Consider the following 20,269-nt stretch of genomic DNA (forward strand, 5'->3'; position numbering starts at 1 on the left):
ACTTGAGACTTATTACATCCTTATTATTCAGAAACTACCTGCAAAGCAATGCAAATTAAGTTTTAGGAGTGAGGAATGGAAGTCTGGACTCTTTGGTGGTTAAGGGGTTAAGGTCGTTCACAACAGCTGTGGTTCCATCTCTGTGCTGACCGATAGGTTGAGGTGTGATTGAGTTTCAGATATCTAGTTATTACCTTTGATGACAAACCCTGAAAAGCCTTCTGCCTCCTCACTGCTGTAAAACACATGCAAATCAGCCAATTCATACAGTAATCAGAACACAGCGTCAGTCTGCAGAGGAACAATCTGAGAAGCAGGGGGGTAAAAAGAAACCATAGGGAGTCATGACCACTCCCACCTCCAGCTCTGTAAAACACCTCCTACTTGAAAGGTCTGAATTTACCAGCTGAACAACAACAGTCTGAGAATAGCACACAGTGGAAGAAAGGCACGACATTAAAGCCCACGGGTTAATTTCCAGCTGCTCTCCTGAGGGCTGGGCTGGTGTGTGTGTGTGTGTGTGTGTGTGTGTATAATGAGAGGAGGCTGATGTCCTTAAAGAGTGTTCAAACAGACAGCGAAGCTGACAGGCAGCGTCTGACACCCCACTGGGCCGAAGAAAGAGAAACAGTAGGCAGGAGGCAGACAGAGCGTGTTTGTGTGTGTGTATATGTGTGAAGGAAGAACCACATTTATATAGCAAGGAGAGAAAGATAGTGGGAGAGATAGAGAGAGAGAGAAAAAGTCAAGAAAGAAAGTTAAAAAAAACAGAGCAAAAAAGAGCAGATACTGTATAGTTTGTTTGGAGTACTTAGTCTCTGGTGGGTTTCAATGCTCAGTGTTACCAGGAACCACCCACTTTGACAGGAAAAGGTTCATTGACTGACATAACCAATCAAAGATTGTTCACTGTAAGGAATTTATGTAAATTTACGGAGGAAAATTGCAGTAAGCTCCTGTCTTCCTTCAATGCAGCAGACTGCTGTACAACCCTGTTTCCAAAAAAGTTGGGATGCAGTGCAAATGTAAATAAAAACGGAATGCAATGATGTGCAAATCATTTAAACCCTATATTTATTTTTTTGTTTTTTGAATATATATGTCCATTTTAAATCTGATGCCAGCAACAAGTTTAAAAAAAAGTTGGGACGGGGCAACAGAAGACTGGTTAAGTTGTGTAATGCGAAAAAAACAACAACAACAACAAAAAAAAAAACTAAAAAAAAACAAACATCTCACAACTTTTCTAGCACCAGTCTCAGCTATTTATGATAATGTCAATATACAAAATAACTCAGCTGGATTAAAGAACTATGAAGCTTTAGTTAAAAGTGCATCGGTCGTTTTATTTCTTTTATTACTAATACAAATAAACTGGAAAATATGCATCAGTAAAGCAATGCTTTGGATAAACCACTTTCATAGAGAGGAATGTAACTAGTCAATGGCATTAAACTACTGAAAAACTCATTACAGAGTAAAACAGGAAACGAAAGACACTACTGAACCAAATGCCATGTGTTTATATACGTGTATATTGCAATCCCCCTGGACAAAAGGGACACGAGAGTTTGATTGCTCTGGCCATTTATGAACAAAAAGTCTCTCTGAATAAGTAAAATTTAATGGTATGTCATCATATTTTACCAAGTAGAATAAATCAATACTTTGCCAAGGAAAGAGTAGTACTGTAGTCCTCTCTTGATGCTCTTTGAGCTAGGTTCCTGAAAGCAAGCATAACCACCCTGAGATGATATGTGATGGTTATAGTGAGGTGATGTCCATGCCTGGTAAACTATAAATAAACTTTATGCTTGGGCATCATCATTTCTACAGGCGGGCTTTGTGTTAAAGGGCAGGAATAGGAAGTAGATCTCCTAAAAACAGCATTTCAGTGTTGCAGTTCACTACTATTTAACCACTTGAGTAACTGTATATCTTCAGTTTTAACTCATGGACCTTTAATTCAGCCCAGGAGTTTTCACTATGCATGCTCATTTATAATCTACTATTGAATATACAGTATATACTGATAATATCATCAGTGTGTAAACTCCACTTATTTCTGCATCCTGATCAGAGCTACACAAAAATCCAACATGGTCTGCATAAATCTGTCCCTAAGGACTCATTACAACACCAAATTTCCCGTAGCATGTGTGAGTAAGGCAGGTCGGGGGAAAGAGGCCTTAGTGATAGAGCTGTGGCAGAGTGCATTTATAAATACCAGCAAAAGAGAAAAGACAAAGAAAGAATAAGATGAGTTTTTCTAGCGGCATTCTTAAAATACAGACTGTGTGGGATGTGTTATATCAGCTTCATTAATGCTGGTTTTCTGTGGTCAATTATAAATGCAGTGCAGATAATGAATCTACAAGCACAAGAACAAAATCCATTGAATATTAAATAAAAAAACTAAATTTCAAAGTCGCTTTTAAAGCTACATGTAAATGAATCAATAATTAGTTTGCTCTGTGGAAGTGTTTTGGTATTCGAAGAAGGGAGAAAGATAAAAAAAATGGAATTCATCACTGAACATGGCAAATGAAGCCTCATTAGTGACATATTTGGTGTAAGAAAATAAAATTCTATGCTAGTTCAGTAGTGCTTTTTTAGTTTTGCACTGGAGCTACAAGGTTAATGTAACTAACAAGTAGTGAAAACTTTTATACCACCAATTAGCATTGTGACAAAATTCAGGCTTCACAGTGGTCTCTCCTACTGTTTTTCGCTAAGTTTTATCTATGTTTATAGATATAGACAGTGTCAGGAACCACATAAGCAAGTGTGTTTGAGATTACATAACAACGCAGTTTGAGGTCATCGTGTAATGATTTAGGCATATGCCCGCACCATGCTAATAAGCTCTCCTTACTTGTTGGCTACATTAGCCTCTAGGGCAAAATTGATGAAGCATACGTCAGACACTGAACATGTCTTAGCTGATTGACTCAGCAGTGTTTAGTTGCTGCCCTGCAGACTGATGCTGTGAAACCCAGGGAATGACCCTCTTTTGGGTGGGTATGATCGTCTTACAAGTTAAAGTTAGAGTTAAAGTTAGAGGTTAGGATTAGGTTTAAGGTTAAAATTAGCTACTTTCACTGTCACTAGTCTAAAATGCTTCTTCTAAATAAAAATGAGCTAAGGTTAGGGCAAGGGTGTGGAAGTCCAGTCACACTTTTATATTTTATGTTCAAGGAGCAGTTTCTAATAGCTAATGTGATTGTGGAAGTAGCTAATGCTAATTCTAACCTTTACCCAGGGATGGGAAACTGAGAGCCAATTTCCTGAACCGTTTGGTGATTTTCCTGCTCAAACACACCTGACTCAACTCATCAGTTAATTGCCAGGTTTATTTGAAATATTAGAGCTGGGAAAACAACAAACTGTGCTGGACTCCAGCTCTGAATTCCCCACCCCTGGATTACGGTTAGAGTTAGCATTAGCTACTTCCAAAGTCATGTTAGCTAGTATAAACCGCAAACACTGAACACTGTAGACTGAAAGTTATCCAACTTATCCAATTCTGTTGTGTAACTAGAACTTTTCAGGCAGTTTATTTTCGCTAACAAACTTTCACCTAATGTTGATGACAGCGATGTCACACGAAGTATTGCAGGAAAGGGAAATTTTACATTTTCACTGAAATATCATCACCGATACTGATGAACTATGACAGCGACCAGACTGCACTAGGAGAAAGATACAGAGGGCAGGCTCAGTAAACTCTCTGTACAGTAAAAATACGGGGTGATTCATTCCTATTATTCAGCTGCTGAACTGAAGAAGCAGCACAACCCTTATATATAAAGTCTTATATAACAGCAGCACATCAGTGTCTGTGTAAGGACACCAACCAAATCTCACACACACACACACACACACACACACACACACACACACACACACACACACACACAGCAACCATTCCAGGAAACTCTCAAAACAGAAAAGTGCAGATTAAGCTGTCATTAGGAACCTCTCTCTCTCTCTCTCTCTCTCTTACTCTTTTTCTGTCTTCTGTACTACCTTTTTTCTTGCCCTTCTCTCTGCCCTTCTCTCTGCCCTCCCTCTCTCTCTCTCTCTCTCTCTCTCTCTCTCTCTCTCTCTCTCTAAATGAGAGATGTTATTTATTCATGTGTATGTCTCCGTTGTTCGGCCCCCGTCTCTAGGACCCCGTCATCAGTTCCAGCGAGGAACTCATCTATGTTGTATGATGGAGTATTTATAGACAAAAGCTTTTGATAGACAGCTGGACTTATTGTCTCTTGGCTGCTGATTTTTTTCAGATTCCCCTGCAGATCCCCCCTGGCTTTCACAGGTGTTGATTTGTTGATTTCAACAAATTCATTCATCTTCTAAGCTGCTTATCCTTCTGGGTTGCAGGGGGTGCTGGAGCTTATCCCAGCAGTCACTGGGCGGAAGGCAGGAAACACCATGGACAGGTCGCCAGTCCATCGTAGGGCAGAGACACAGACATACCCACTCACACAAACACACACTCATACGTTGGGGCAATTTAGTATCTCAAATTCACCTGCATGCAACTGCATGTCTTTGGACTGTAGGAGGAAATCAGAGCCCCCAGAGGAAACCCACGCAGACACGAAGAACATGCAAACTCTACACAGAAAGGACCCTGGTCGCCCAGCCGGGGAATTGAACCCAGGGCCTTCTTGCTGTGAGGAGACAGCGCTACCCACCCAAACTGATTAACAAATTTCTAATTCTTAACAGATACTGAATAATTTAAAGTAGTTGCTGAATAATTTACAGTAGTGACTAAACAATTCATAGTATTACTGAACAATTCATAGTAGATACTAAATGATTCAGAGAAATTACTGAATAATTAATAGTAGTTACTGGACAATAAGCCCAAAGATTAATAATGGAATAATAACCCTTATAAAACTACAACATTATTATATCAGTGTAGACTTCAAAGTCCTTGTCCATTATTTTCACTCCTTTTCTGCATTACCAGACTGTGAATGGCCGAGTCTTTAGACCTGCAGTGATCTAAAGGCCTCAGGCAGATTGAATTTATCTCGTTCTTCTGCAGACGGTGTGTTTCTGTGCATGCTGACCATCACAGTGGGACAGAAAGAGAGAGAGCTTTGTTTAACCGCCCAATTCTCAGCAGCCTGACCCTTTGAGGTGTTACACACAGATGGTATCCATACACACACAAACACACACACAGCGCATTCTTACAGCACCAAACCGACAACACACAAACACAGCACACACTGCACTGAGAGATAAATTCAGTTAGGCTGGTTATAATGACCTGACTTTGGTGTGACATCAGTAAGACTGCGATGTTTGTGAAGTCAACTGATTGCATTTACGACTCTAAAATCTAGAACCACTGTATGTTTCAGGCCAGTTTTAATGCTGTAAACATAATGGCTATAGTGGTTCAACAGCTTCATCTTAAACTTATTACAATAATTATATTTTCTGGAAACTTATGTAAAGATAAATACAACAAAACAACAAAAAATACACTAGCCAAAGGTGGTATTGACCCTAGAGTGTACAATGTACAATATACATTAGGGCTGGGATGGTTAAAACAGTTTGAACTTGATTACAATATACACTATATGGCCAAAAGTATGTGGAGACCCCTCCTAATTACTGACTGAATTACTAGGTATTTCAGCTACACCCTTTCCAGCTGGTATCTAAAACCAAACACATAGCAATGCGGTCTCCATAGACAAACAATGACAGTAGAATGCGTCATACTGAAGAACTCCTATTAACTATCTAGTTTTATATATCTAGCTAGATCTGCCCTGGTCAACCTTAAGTGCTTTTATTGAAAAATGAAAGCATCTAGGAGCAACAACAGATCAGCCACAAAGAGGTAGACCACGCAAACTCACAGAGCGGGGCCACTGAGTGTGGAAGTACATAAAAATCACCTATCGTCTGTTGCACCGCTCACTCCAAACTACAAACTCAGCATAAGAACTGTGCATCATGAAATGGGTTTCCATGACTAAGCAGCTCCACGCACACCTAAGACCACTATGCACAATGCCAGGTGTCGGCTGGAGTGGTGTAAAGTCACTGGACTCTGCAGCCACGTTCTTTGAAGTAAAAAAGTACGCTTCATAGCAGCGTAATGGACGAATCTGGGTTTGGCGGATGAGGCAAACGCTAATTACTGAACACTGCCAACAGTAAAGTTTGGTGGAGGAGGGATAACGGTGTTGTTTTTCAGAGTTTGGGCTTGGTCCCTTAGTTTCAGTGAAGGGTAATGTTAATGCTACAGACATTTTAGACAAGTAAATGCTTCCAACTTTATGGCAATAGTTTGGGGAAGGCCCTTTGAAAGGCTCTGCATGGCTTCAGTTAGGGTTATTGTTATGTGTGTGTTTGTAATTGATGTGTTTAGCTGATATGTATTGATTGAGGTAAAAAGGTAAAAAGTGTGTGTTGTAAGTTAGCTAGTGGGAAAGTGTTTAAAAAAGTGTACGAGTGTCTCTCTCTCTGTGTGTGTGTGTGTGTGTGTGTGTAGGAGGAGGAGTCGTTGTCTTGCTGTAATGAGTCCCTGTAGAGCCTTCAACACAACCAACTCCCTCCACCCTCAAAATACAGTGAACGAAAAGAAAAAAGAGCATGATTATCTTCTCTATTAGAGAGAGAGAGAGAGAGAGAGAGAGAGAGAGGAAAAACAAGAGGGAACTGGAGAACAGGAGAGAGAAAAAGAACGAAACAGAGAGAGAAAGACTGAGGAAAAGAGACAGAAAGGAAGACAGAGATAGAACAATAGAGGAAGAATGAGAGAGAGAGAGAGAGAGAGAGAGAGAGAGAGAGCCCACACAGATATCCTGGGTTGCGTCCACTACACCAGCATTCAGTAATGAACATGAAGGAGAGTTCAGTGCTATTCAGATTGACTCAGCACATAGAGTGATGGTGCGAAAAACACCGCCTGTTAGATAACAAAGAAAAGGCATCCTCTAACTGTTTGAGAATAATAGTGGCCAGTGAGTGGAAGAACAAGGTAGGGGTTTTTAATAAAGTGGCCAATGAGTGGAAGTACAATGTAGGTGTTTCTAATAAAGTGGCCATTGAGTAGAAGTACAAGGTAGAGGTTTTTGAAAATGGCCAGTGAGTGTAATTCATATTGAGCAAACAGGTGAATCGTCCACATCACATTCAGAAGAGTCATTAATCAGTGAGATTGAGTTCATGTCAATGTGGACAGGAAATACATTCTGTTCTGTCTGTAAAGCTTTCATTCTCCTAACATCTGACAGTGAGGCTTTGATGTGTTTGATAGACTTGCGTTCATCTGTTACTGACATTGTCTCTCGATCCATCTCTGCTCTCTTCCTTCCTCAAAAAACCCAAAATCATTCTGAACTGGAGTATTTCATTACTGAGAGAGAAGTGAGAGTAGAACTTGGAGATTAACAGAAAAGGCTTAAATGTTGCCCACCACAACTTACTTAATAAAAAAAATAGTTTGGTAAATAATCAAATGCAAAAATTTCCTCTTTATCCCAAATATAGTTGATCAGCCAAGACATGTTTGGTATCTGAAGTTTGCTTCTTTAGTTTTACACTGGCTGATCACCTACATTTAGGGTAAAATGAGGAAACCGGAGTTTTCGCCAAGCTATTGCTTTAAAAGTTTCCTTTCTAAATTTATGGACTTTACTATCAAATGAAGCGGCAAGGTTGGCCAGCAAAGTAATAGCTTCCCAATCCCAAAGCCATTACAGAAGGTGCTGCACATTCATCTCACTTTCCTAAATGATTTTTCTCATCCTAACATCAGCACCAGGTTTCTAAATGGTCTGACACACAGCTCAATAAGACTGAATTGGATCTATACAAAATCATTACTACTGTTCTGAACATCATTTCACAGCTGAAACCACCCGAAACCACCTTGAGCACTCGGCATTCCACAGTTTCTACTCCAAAGAAAACAATCAAATCTCGTTATGAGACTGATAATCAGTTGTTGTAGAGCTTCAGGTACACATGCAGTGAGGTTACCAGAGGTGGGAAGGAAAATTGATATGGCAATGTCTTGCAAAGTTCCTCTTGTGAGATGTTATTTCTGTGCTTTTGCCAAGTACTGAAGTTTTTATTAAATGCAGAAGCTCTCAAAATGGATTTCACCGCACTACATAAATCAGCATTTAGATTTAACTCCCGTAGGAGGTACTTATGAATCTGTGATGACTGTAGGGTGAACAAGTCAGCAAACTTGTATTAAAGAAAATCAACTCACAGTAAAGATGGCAGATCACAAGAAAAAGTGAATTAGAGAGGCAGCAAAAGTCTTTGCCCACTATCCAGATCCAGCATAGTCTAACGAAGGTACAGAACATGTTGCTTTAAAAGCCATTTAGCAAGCCTAGTTGAATTTGAATGAGAGGGCAGATTCTTACATAGCAACACACAGCGCACTGCAGCTGGGCTTCAGCCTGCACTAATACAGATGGGTTGAAAGATCAAACTAGCAAAATGCATTAATGTTGTCATATCTCCAAAACAGTAAAAAATGTAACATTTCTTTAAATAGAGTGTACTGTTAGTAAAATTAAATATTATTCCAAGTACTTGGAGCATCTATGTTGGTCATTAAATGGTCACAAAGGGCAGCTGGCATCTTAAAATGGCCTTATGAGGTTTTCATATGGCACCATTGATAAATACATATATATCATTCACCACTGAATTGCATCAATACTGATTGTTATTTTTGTTATTGTTATCAGGAGTGCATTACCCTGTGATTTCCACCTTTAGAGATTTAGAGATTTGTGTGTGTGCATGTGTGTGAGTGTGTTCGTGTTACCTGTCAGCATCCCCCTGCTCTCTAACCCCTCTGTGGATGACCTCTCGAGTGGACGGCAGCTCAGGGCGGCTCACACTGCGGGAGTACAGGTGAATACCCCCATCTGTCAGATACCTGCACACATAGATAGGTAGATAATAATAAATCTGAATATTGGAGTGTGTGTGAGAGTGTGTTATCTAAGTATAGTACTGTGCAAATGTCAGAGGTCACCTTTCATTGATTTGATTTCCATTTTAAACGGTTATTAAGTACAAATTAGTCATTTTTAATGAGATATTTTTGAGGATCAGATATAAAATAATCCACTTGCATAAGGAAGGAGAAAGTCAAAGGAAAATAAAAGAAAAAGATGAGTTTCCAAAACAGGAGTTTTAAAAATGTATTAAAAAATCTAGAGAAAATGAAATTCCTAACAACCATGCAAGACCTGGACCACCAACACTACCACCATAAGATAAACAGCACTTAAAGCTTTCATTTTTGAGAGACTTGAAAAAATCAAGCTCTACTTTTGCTTCACCTGCGATGGACTGGCGACCTGTCCAGGGTGTATCCTGCCTTACGCCTAATGACAGCTGGGATAGGCTCCAGCACCCCACCGCGACCCAGAAGGATAAGCGGTTTAGATGATGTATGTGTGTGTGTGTGTGTGTGTGTGTGTGTGTGTACTTTCGCTTCAGATCTGCAAAAATCTACAGACGCTTCTGCCCATCCTTCCACTGTGAGAAGACTATGATGCTATGAGTCTGAAAGGATGTGTGGCTGTTATAAAAACATTCCTGAAAATTTGAAAATCAAATAAAGAAGCTGCTGGTGTTCTCAGAACAATGGACTGACCACCCCAGAGTCCAGAGCTCAACATCACTAAATGTGTTTGGGATTACTTGGATTGTAAAAAGCTAAAAATATACCTTTCAAGACTGAATTTTGGAGGTGTGAAAAATATCCCTGCAGATTCCTTCAAAAAACTGAAGTCAGTATCCTGAAAAGAGTGGAAGCTGGCAAAGGCAAAGGGTGGACACACTAACTTAAACTAAATGGCCGTTTTGACTTATGACATTAAATAAAAGAAAGAGTGGCCTCTGCCTTGCTAAGTACTTTATATCTACCTGTGGGTTAGCTAGAGTTTCATTTTGGTGGGGTATGTGTGTGTGGGAAGGCTGCTCACAAGTTGGGGGCCATCGACGAACTATTAGGTCCCAGAGACATTGCTATAGTGCGGCTAATCACCGACTAGTCTACTTTGTTCTAAATTACAGTAATCAGAGAGAAAAAAACATTCTTAAATTTGAAATATTACACACAATTGTCTGATATATGATCGTACACAGAACATACATCATAAAGGGTCAGGCACATGTTTCAAATTATATGTACGTTTACGTTGTGTGCATATGTAAGTCTCAAATACTGGACATATATGTTTAAATACATTCCAGCACATTTATAGTTGTCACTATGCTATCTATTTGCTTTTAAATACAATATTTCAATTATTTAATGTTTAACTAATTTTACTGTATAGCTTACAAAGTGCGTATCTGTGGAGTTTAGTTATGTAGCTGTTATACTAAATTTCACTTCATTAGGACGTATGTGGAAGAAATAAAGAAAATGCATAAAACCATTCTATTAGATACCATATATGAATAATGTTTTCTATCATATATTGTTAAATATATACAACACTGTATGCAACAATATATAGCGATATATGCTTGTATATGTTGATATATGGCAGAAATACATGTCCCATATTTGAAAATGGCCAATTTCAAATACGTTCACATACATGACACATACATGTTTATATGTATCAAACATACATTATATAAGATATATATTTGCTAAAATATGTCACTTTTTAAAATCCTACATTGCCATAAATCATATTTCTGTATGGGTGCTATTACCACAGTTAACTACTATGCTAGCAAGCTGCTGTTCTAGGAACTAGCACATGACCTTCAATTTTACATTTACATTTGTTTCTTTTCCATATGTTTTTTCCAAATTAAAAATATATAAATATATAAATTTAATTTTCCAAATCAGAAATATGTTTTTGTTACATACTTGTGTGTGTGTGTGTGTGTGTGTGTGTGTGTGTAGGTGTGTGTGTGTGTGTGTGTGTGTGTGTGTGTGTTGGGGGGGCTTTAAGCCATAGACCTGCTATAAATATGACAGCACAACATACATTAGCGGCTTGCTAATTAGCACCATAATTGATTTAATCACTATGAGAGACAGAGCCAATGATGCTGCTTCATCACAGCTGCACTGCTATTTGTCACGTATAGACTGTTCATCAGCACTGAGGCAGGAAGGTCAAGAGTAATAAGGCAGAACACAGTGATGTATATCTGACCCTCAGCTATTCCACCGTTGAGAGATGTGCGTGTAGCCATGCTGGGGGCAGGAAGCACTTTCTTTAGAGTTATTTTCTCGTGACTTTGCACATCAATCATCATATCCGAGCCTGCCGTTTGCTGCTGTCGCATCAGCCAGAATCTGGTTTCTATGGAGACTCGAAAGTGTAACTACGGACACGCCATCACTCACCGTCAGGAATGACAAAGCACTATCGAGTCATTCTTCCACTATTTATGAGAAAATCAAATGACTATCACAAAAGGAACATTTAAGATGCTGGAGTTATTTTTTAGGTTATTTGATTTTGCACTGGAAACCTGAGAATAAATATGTATCAGTTTAAAATGACAGATTGACTAAACAACACAGTACGGAAATCAGTCATTTTTAAATCCACTTTGACCTGTACCTGCCTGCAACATGTGGACAGGAGCATTTTGAGACTACGAATGCTGTGAAATACTCACAGGCTTATTAATACTATGGCTTATTATTCAGTAACTATATGAACTACAGTGCAAACTAGCTACGTTTTTCTTAAGGTTATGAAAGCATGTAGTAAGTCTTTGGACCCAGCAGTGGACCATAGCCATTAAAGGGTTAACAAATAGTTGTCAATAAACAGTGTCCGTCACTGCATCCACAAATGCAAGTTAAGACTGTACTATATAGAGTGGAAGCCATATGTCAACAACATCCAGAAACGATGCCGACTTCTGAGGGCTTCTCTCACGGTGGATTTGTCAGTTCAAACTTTCAGATTATGTAAATAACGGCTGTCATGTTTTCTGAACTAAAGAAGAAAAGTAGCATCCAGATTGTTACTAGTGTAAAGATCAAACGCCAGCATCTGACATAGCATGGGGTGTGTTTGCGCCCATGGCATTGGTAACTTGCACAGCTTTGAAGGCACCAAAGATGTATACCCATTTTAGAGCAATAGACGCTGTGGCACATATATATATATATATATATTTTTTTTTGCTATTTTTATTGTTGTTAAGGTCATATGTCCCTATAAACAAAAACTATTATTAATAAACATATCTTACCCACTGGTGACATCATCAGCCCGTACATTCTTGGCCAGTATGTCGCCGTCACTCATGTATCCACCTACATCCCCCTCTGGTCCCACCTCTGAGGGCATGCCCTTCTCCCCTGGCTCCGCCCCTCTGCCCCCTGATGTCGCCGCCCTCCTCAGTGGTGCCGAGTAGACGAACCGTGAGGCATCACCATAGCGACCAGTCGCCCCGGTGGCGCCAGACCTGGGTGGGGCATAACCAGGCATGGAGGGGGCATCGCCCGCCTGCAGACGAGGGCTCTGTGATTGGCCGAGCCGCCAGGCCATAGGCGATGAGCGACTGGAGAGGGAGGGGAGGCCGCGCCCATTTACCTCTGTGGTCACGGTGGTGTCAAAGGTTGTCTCTAGAGTGCTGAGAACAGGAACGAGAGAAAGACAGATTTTATACCAACTCTAAAACATTCCAATTCATTTTATTATTCTTTAATATTTCCCAAATTCGGTGTGTGAACTCAAATTTACTATTATTAGAGAGCGACAGTGAGAGAGAGAGTGCGAGGGAGAGAGAGAGAGGTATTGAATGAATTTGGGGACAGATTTTGAGCAGTTAGATCGATACTGAACTCCCACAGCTGCTGAGTCACTGCACCAGCACAGCCAACAAAGTTTACACTCTACTTTGGAAACTTCTGCAATCCTAAACTGCTGCAGCGCTCACAGCTCAGAGCTACATTCTCTTACTGCACAGATCATAAAGAACAGTCCATCATCACATCATGAATGCACCCACACACAAGACAGGAAATCTAGGCCTTGCCCTACAACAGCTCTCTCTAGTGGGGAGAGCCGAGTATTACACCCATCGTAACCGACTCAGATTACTGAATGTCATCAAACAGCAGATCTACAACACCTAACTGCAGATATGTCTGATCTGGACAATCCACTGATGATCACCAAAGCCTACACAGCAGTTATTACAGTTTATAACTGTAAACAATCACTCAATGTGCATTCAATAATAGTGAAGATATTGAGGTTTTATACTGTATATTTTGTAAAAACAGTGTGGAATATGAAAATGTGAAAGATATGAATGTACATTTCCAGTTGCAGTAAGAGATTTTTAGTGAGGGTTGTTGTATGCTGCTGTAGCCCATTGGGTGTATGGAGAGAGAGAGAGGGGGAGAGAGAGAGAGAGAGAGAGAGAGAGAGAGAGAGATGGAGGTGTGAGGAGAAGCATAGTGGGGGTCAGACTGCTGCCATTCCACAAACACTGTTGTCATGGTTACAGTCCCATTGTATCAGTGTCCTCACCCACCGACAACCAACCAAGTCCAAACTCACTCACACACAAACACACACACTGGTTTACACAGCCTGTCTGGTTTACTTGGTTGCTCATGTCAGAGCACCCAGTAATTATCCAGTGTGTGAGGTGTGTAATTGCTTTTTATTCTCTTCATGATGACTTTTATTTGATATCCTGTGTTATAACACTGTATTCAGATAAATGTTGTTTTACTCAGTTGTTTGTAAGTGTTGTTAGTAAAACAAAACAAAAAATGTTGATCTGTGTTTAAACCCTGATTTCAGTTTACTAACAAACTCTGAAACTGCACGGACAGAAGAGTAGCATTCTATTCTATTCTGTTCTGCTCTGTATTGTTCGGTTCTATTCTATTCTATTTTTTCTGCTCACACACATTATATTACACACACACACACACACACACACACACATAGACTGTGGTTGGTTGATACAGATGGTGCACTTCACCATAGCCCGCCAGTTAATGCTGGCAGAGCTACAGACACAGTGTGTGTGTGTGTGTATGTTTGTGTGTGTGCGTGTGTGTGTGTGTAGGCATGTGATTGATTTTCAGACATATCTGTTCTGACTCAGTGGTCATTTCTAACAGCGCATGCTCACTGCACCCACCTAATACACACAAGTCTTTGAGACTACATGTAAAAACACAATTTTAAGCCTTTATACCATCTTTATTCCATCTTATTATTATTATTATTATTAATAGTAGTAGTAGTAGTAGTAATAGTAGTAGTAGTATCATATAAAATATTTAATTTTCAATATTTTTATTTTATATTTAATACTTAACACACACTTAAATTTGTTTTCTTATTAACTTCTATTTTATTATATTTTCCAATGACTTCTATTTTATTATATGTTCCAGTCTATCTATCTATCTATCTATCTCTATCTATCTATCTATTTATCTATCTATCTATCTATCTATCTATCTATCTATCTATCTACCTATCTACCTATCTATCTATCTGCCTCATCCTCCTCACTCTTCATCCATCCATGTCTGACAGTTCAACTTCTTGACATCTCGTCTCTTAGCAACATGCTCTGTCCACTGAGAGGGGAAACTCTGTCTAACGTTTTTCCTCCTCCATCCCTCTCTCTGTTAACCCCTTCACTTGCATGCTTATCATTCTTTTATTAAACTGAATATCTGAATAATATTAATAATAATACTAATATGTATTTTTACTTTGATACAAAGTATACACACACACACACACACACACACACCTAACCCAGCTCTAACCTTGGCTTTATTTTTTTTTTTTTCTATTAAAGCTTTTTTTCTATTATATTTTTTCTAATAAAAGGGGCAGTTTGGGGGGGACCAGCATGTGGAGAGCAGCCAAATTTCCCCATGACCACAGACCATTCATGTTTTTTATCAAACACACACATAGTGCCAAGTGGCTGATGACAGCTGACGAGATGCCAATCGGTCGAGCTAAAATCGCTTGCTAAAATTATGAATAATTCATCCTGCCTATGGCAAGCTGTAAGCAAACAATAAACAAACTAGGCCTCAGGAAAAGCTTCTGGGCTCCAAATGAAATTCTGCCACACATACAATATACCAGAGATCAGAAATGAATAAAAAACAAATTGGTTCCCAACAGAACGTTCCTAAAGTGGTTAGAACAAAATTAAAACTGGCTAATTGCATTATTTCACAAAGGCTACATGTAGGCCTGATGAGGTAAATTATCAACTAATATCTCCTGTTCTCTAGTGTTTATTGGGGTCATTTATGAAATAATATCTCCTATTTTAGTGTATAGAAGTGTTTACTGAGGTTGTTTATGGACTAATATCTCCTATTCTAGTGTATAGTGCATTTATTGATGTTGTTTACATGCTACTGTATCCTATTCTAGTGATTAAGAGTGTGTTGAGGTCATTAATGGACTTGGATATCTCCTGTTCTAGTGTGTATGATTACTTATTAAGATTGTTTATGGACTACTATCTCCTAGTGTATATGAGTGTTTACTGAGGCTCTGTATGGAAAAATATTGAGGTTATTTATGTACTAATAGCTCCTGTTCTAGCGTACAAGAGCACTCCATTCATGTGGTACAGGAGCGTTCCTTGAGGTTGCTTATAAACTAATATCTCCTATTCTAGTGAACATCCACTTTTATTGAGGTTGTTTTTGGGCTAATATCTCTTATTCTAGTGAAAACAAGTGTTTACTGCGGTAATTTATTGACCAATATCTCCTATTGATTGTTCATGGATTAATATTGACTATTCTAGCATATAGGAGTTGATCGAGGTCATTTATGGACCAATATCACACACACATACAGTAACATGTTGGAGAATGGTTTCACGCTATGAAACTGCAGTTTGTCCTTGAAGATCACACACTCATACACGCAGGAGATTTTCTTTTCTTTGCTGTCAATCAATACCATTTTTTCTGACTATTTGGACCCTGTGACCTCACAAAAAAATAAATCAGATCAATATAGTTCATCCAAGGGGGCTCAAATAACTGTGAAATGTGTATGGGGGCAGACCTGTGAGGTGTGAATGGAGAAGATATCTCCTAATTTCCAGAGACAGTGGTGAGACCAAGGCGCGTGTGACAGGACATGTGTATGAGCTCATATAGAGATCAATCTATAGACTCTTCAAAACACATTTGACTTGTTTTGACTGAATATTCCATTTTGTCACTGCCAATACAATGATAGCACTACCAAAACGTAACCGAATGTTTCAGTAGTGACTTTTTTGGCAGTGACCATTTTAGCTAACATTGATCTTAACTCAACAGTTACACACACGTCTTCATAATATTTTTAATAAAACACAAAAAATCACAGATTAATTGCAGAACATGTTTTCAGTACTGACAGTTCTAAATGTTACACACTGATTTCCAGACTTTGGGATCTAACTGCTCACCATGGGATGCAGTCTCACTTCCTGCTCTAAAGTACAGGGGTGTGGCTAAAATAAAGCTCTGCCTATGGACTAAAAATCTTTAAAAGAAATCAAAAATGGAAGTATTATTGAAGTTGAAATTTAGGTGTTAGGGTTTGGGACAGCTACCTCCCAACAGAAAGTACCCTATGAATGATGATTTTGTACATATTTAGGTTAGTAATATCTAAAAAAATGCCTTGTGTTTAAATTATTTACTACTATTATTGAATTATTAACTACTGATTATTCAGTGAATTTGTAATTATTAATCAGGTGTGTTAACGCAGGGTAAATATAAAAAGATTTAAAAACAATGAAGTGCATGGGGGCCCCGTCTGTCATTCAAGCACTTTCCTTTTTATTTTGGTAATGAAAAACATTAAATTGTTGTTTATTGTATGTTTATTTGAGCAAGGAAGTCTCCTGAGAATCAGATTCTCATTTAAAAAAAAACCAAAACTTGTGTGTGTTTGTGTCTTGTGTGTGGGTATCAGGGCACTATTACACTTGCATTTCATGTTTTGAAACTACAATTTTTATCATCGATATTTCAATGTTTTCCACATACTGCAGCAGAATACATGAACTGAAACTTAAAGTTATTTTAACTTCCTTTACAAGTTAAGAATATTTTTGCATTCTCTTGTAAAGTTACCATTTTGGAGGTACAAGGTTTTGTTCCGACAGTGATGATATGTATGTATATATACAGTTATATACATATATACATATGATACATCAATTAGCTTCCTAAAGTATCCCCATCAAATAGATTTGAGGTCCGAGATTTACACCCCATTATAGTCTGCACTTCATAAATTCCTCATTCTGCTAATTGCTAAATGCTGCATTAGTTCTCCATTGAACAAATTCTACTTTATGCTAATTCTACAGTGTTAAATCTACTTTGTGTTAATTCTACTTTCTGCTAATTCTACATTGCGTTAACTCTGTGCAAATTCTACATTGCTAACTCTACTTTGTGCTAATTCCATTTTGTGCCAAGAGACTTCTATATTAATTCTACATTGCACCTAATTTTACATTGTGCCAATTAGTGGTGCGGGAAAAAATCGATTCTTAGATGCATCGCGATGCGGACGTGAACGATTCTGAATCGATTCACAAATGTCAAAAATCGATTTTCTAAATATTTAATTTATAACGTAATGTTGGCGGAACGCAAATAACAAAAACACAACTGGATGAGTGAGAAATCCGACTGACTCCCTCTGCATTAAAAAGCCAGGTTAGGTCAGGAGTCACAACCCAAATGATAAGAAGAGCCATTTTGTCCTTTCAACAAAAATCAAACCACCTTGGGAGCCACAACATTTAATGTCCAATATGTCTCAGTATGTGTTAATGTCCTAGTATAGACTAAACAATCTAAGTGAGAGCGCAGATTTACTTTACTCTGCTTTAAGCTTCAGCTATAGCTGCTTTCCTCCCCTTTCAGTCAGGAAATTTTTCCTCAAAAGTTCAACAGTTTCTTTTGGAATGTCTCTCATCGTTCGACTGTTTTACGAGGCTGAAGTCGCTTCTCATTTTCCAGCTTCTCGTTCGAATTTTCCCGTTCCACCTTAAATTCTGCCTGAGGCGCCGAATGTAACCTAAATGCAGCACCATTTAAGGTGGAACAGGAAAATTCAAAAGAGAAGCGACTTCATCTTCGCAACTTTTTAGTGTTTGACAGTCTGTCGTTGCAGATTTAACGGACCAGGAAAACGACTGCGCTGCTTATAAATGCAAATAACCGCTGAAACAGGGCTTTCGTGCTATGTTGCACACGTCCTGTCTCGAAGATATTTTACTGACACAGTGACCCCCTCTACAACCAGACCACAAATTAAGTTATAAAATCAATTAATTAAACAGGTAGGACGGCTGTAACGCGCTGCGCGGTAATCCATTACCACTGGATCTTATTTCACCATAGCTGCGCATTTTATCGCAGATGAGGGGCAGCAGCGTCTCATGTGCTCTAAACAAGAGCACTGAATGAGAGCCTTCTAGTTCACTTCCATTTGATTTATTAATAAGAGATATTGGAAGTAAATTCATTATGGATCATTAAAAATACTTTGGTTTAAAACTAGTCCTCAGACAGTGAGAAAATAGAAACGCTGTGTAGAAAAAAAAGATGCATCGATATTCGTTTTATAATCGCATCGCAGCCCTCTGAATCGTAATCGAATCGAATCGTGAGGTACCTAGAGATTCCCACCTCTAGTGCCAATTGTACTTTGCACTAATACTACATTGGGACTTGAATTCTAATTTTTTAATTTACATTGCAATAATTCTACATTGTGCTTAATTTTACATTGCGCTAATTCTACTTTGCACTAATTCTATTTTGTGCTAATACTATATTGGGTTAACTCTACTTTGTGCTGAGGGACGTAAATTCTGTACTGGACTTGAATTCTAAATTTTTTTAATTTTACATTGTGCTAAATCCACATTGTGTTAACTCTAATTTGTGCTGAGGGACTTTAATTCTATACTGGATTTGAATTCTACATTTTTAATTTTACATTGCGCTAATTCTACATTGCACTTATTCTACTTTGTGCTAATTCCACATTGCCTTTGCTACAAGTTACTTTAATTCTTCAAACTGTACCTCCTCCAGCCGAGCTCCCGTCTTTAATTTCCAGTCTGTATTTCTGCTCAGTCTTTTTGACCAGTATGAAGTTAATGTTACTGCTCTTCTAAAGCAGAACCTGTGGGTTCATCGGCTCTTAATAACTGAAACAGTGATGGAGGGAAAGGGCTAGTCTCAGCCCTGAGGCATCCTGGGAGTCAATGGGGCGGAAAACCAAGAAGGCCATGCATCGATTTCCAGAGAGAGAGAGAGAGAAAGGGAGAGAGGGAGAGAGAGAGAGAGAGAGAGAGAGCGAGAGAAGGCGGGACCATCTGTCATGTCAAAACACTCTGTCTGAGCCATTTTCCTCTGAAATTGCACTTACACAGTGGGAGATATGAAGAAAGGAGTAGTGAATTAGGCCAAGAACCTGTGTTTATGTCAGTGGAAAACTTAGAGACTCGTTCCTTTCGATGATTGGACTGAAGTTTTAGCATCTTCCAAAAAAAAAAAATTGGCTAAGCTAAGCTGAGCCTTTATTATTAGCTGGCACAGACTAGCTGTGGTTGTGATCTGATGTGGTTTCTGATTCTGAGTGCCAGACTGAGCTTAAGCTTCAAACACTTTAACCTGGCATAGCAGACGATGACGATAAAGCCCAGCTGTCACTGATTTCGGTATCATTTTGCACTACAGCTATCAAAGAAACATGCTCAAATACATAGCAACAATGAACACAGAGGAACCCAAAAGGGATTAACCCTTTAATCTCTAAGGGTCTGTATGTAGGGCCACACTAGTTCCTCACCCTCAAAACTACTTATTTAACTTTGATTTATGACCAAGCCACTTCATTATGAGACCAAGTCTCTTCAACTTTTACTTGGGATCAAGCTGCCTAAATTTGGGGCCAAGCCTCTTCAACTTCTCCTCTTGTGCTCTCAAGCTCCTCCCTTTCTCCTCAACATAAATACTGCAAACAAGCCTCCCATCAATGAACACTACGCTTCACATAAACCAGTAGCTATCAGATTAGATCCAGTCTCACAGTTAGAAATATTTAGCAGATGAGCTAATTATTAATTATTGATTAAGTGAATTGTTCATTATTAATCAGGTGTGTGTGATAAATACAAATAAGTATAAAAATATTGTAGTGCATGGGGTTTT

At 38.8% G+C, this 20,269-nt stretch overlaps 1 protein-coding gene across 8 annotated transcripts in view; it reads right to left on the reverse strand.

Moving 5' to 3' along the window:
• nav3 (neuron navigator 3) overlaps window positions 1-20,269 on the reverse strand; it is a 218,438-nt gene that overhangs the window by 67,724 nt on the left and 130,445 nt on the right. For all 8 annotated transcript variants that reach the window (XM_036561812.1, XM_036561809.1, XM_036561810.1 and 5 more), the window contains 2 exons: window positions 12,265-12,648; window positions 8,837-8,950 (listed from right to left, as the gene is read on the reverse strand). In XM_036561812.1, coding sequence (XP_036417705.1) covers window positions 8,837-8,950; window positions 12,265-12,648 — 498 coding nt within the window. The remainder of the gene's footprint in view (window positions 1-8,836; window positions 8,951-12,264; window positions 12,649-20,269) is intronic.

Source organism: Colossoma macropomum, unplaced genomic scaffold, assembly GCF_904425465.1.
Source record: "Colossoma macropomum unplaced genomic scaffold, Colossoma_macropomum, whole genome shotgun sequence".
NCBI classification, from domain to species: Eukaryota; Metazoa; Chordata; class Actinopteri; order Characiformes; family Serrasalmidae; genus Colossoma; species Colossoma macropomum.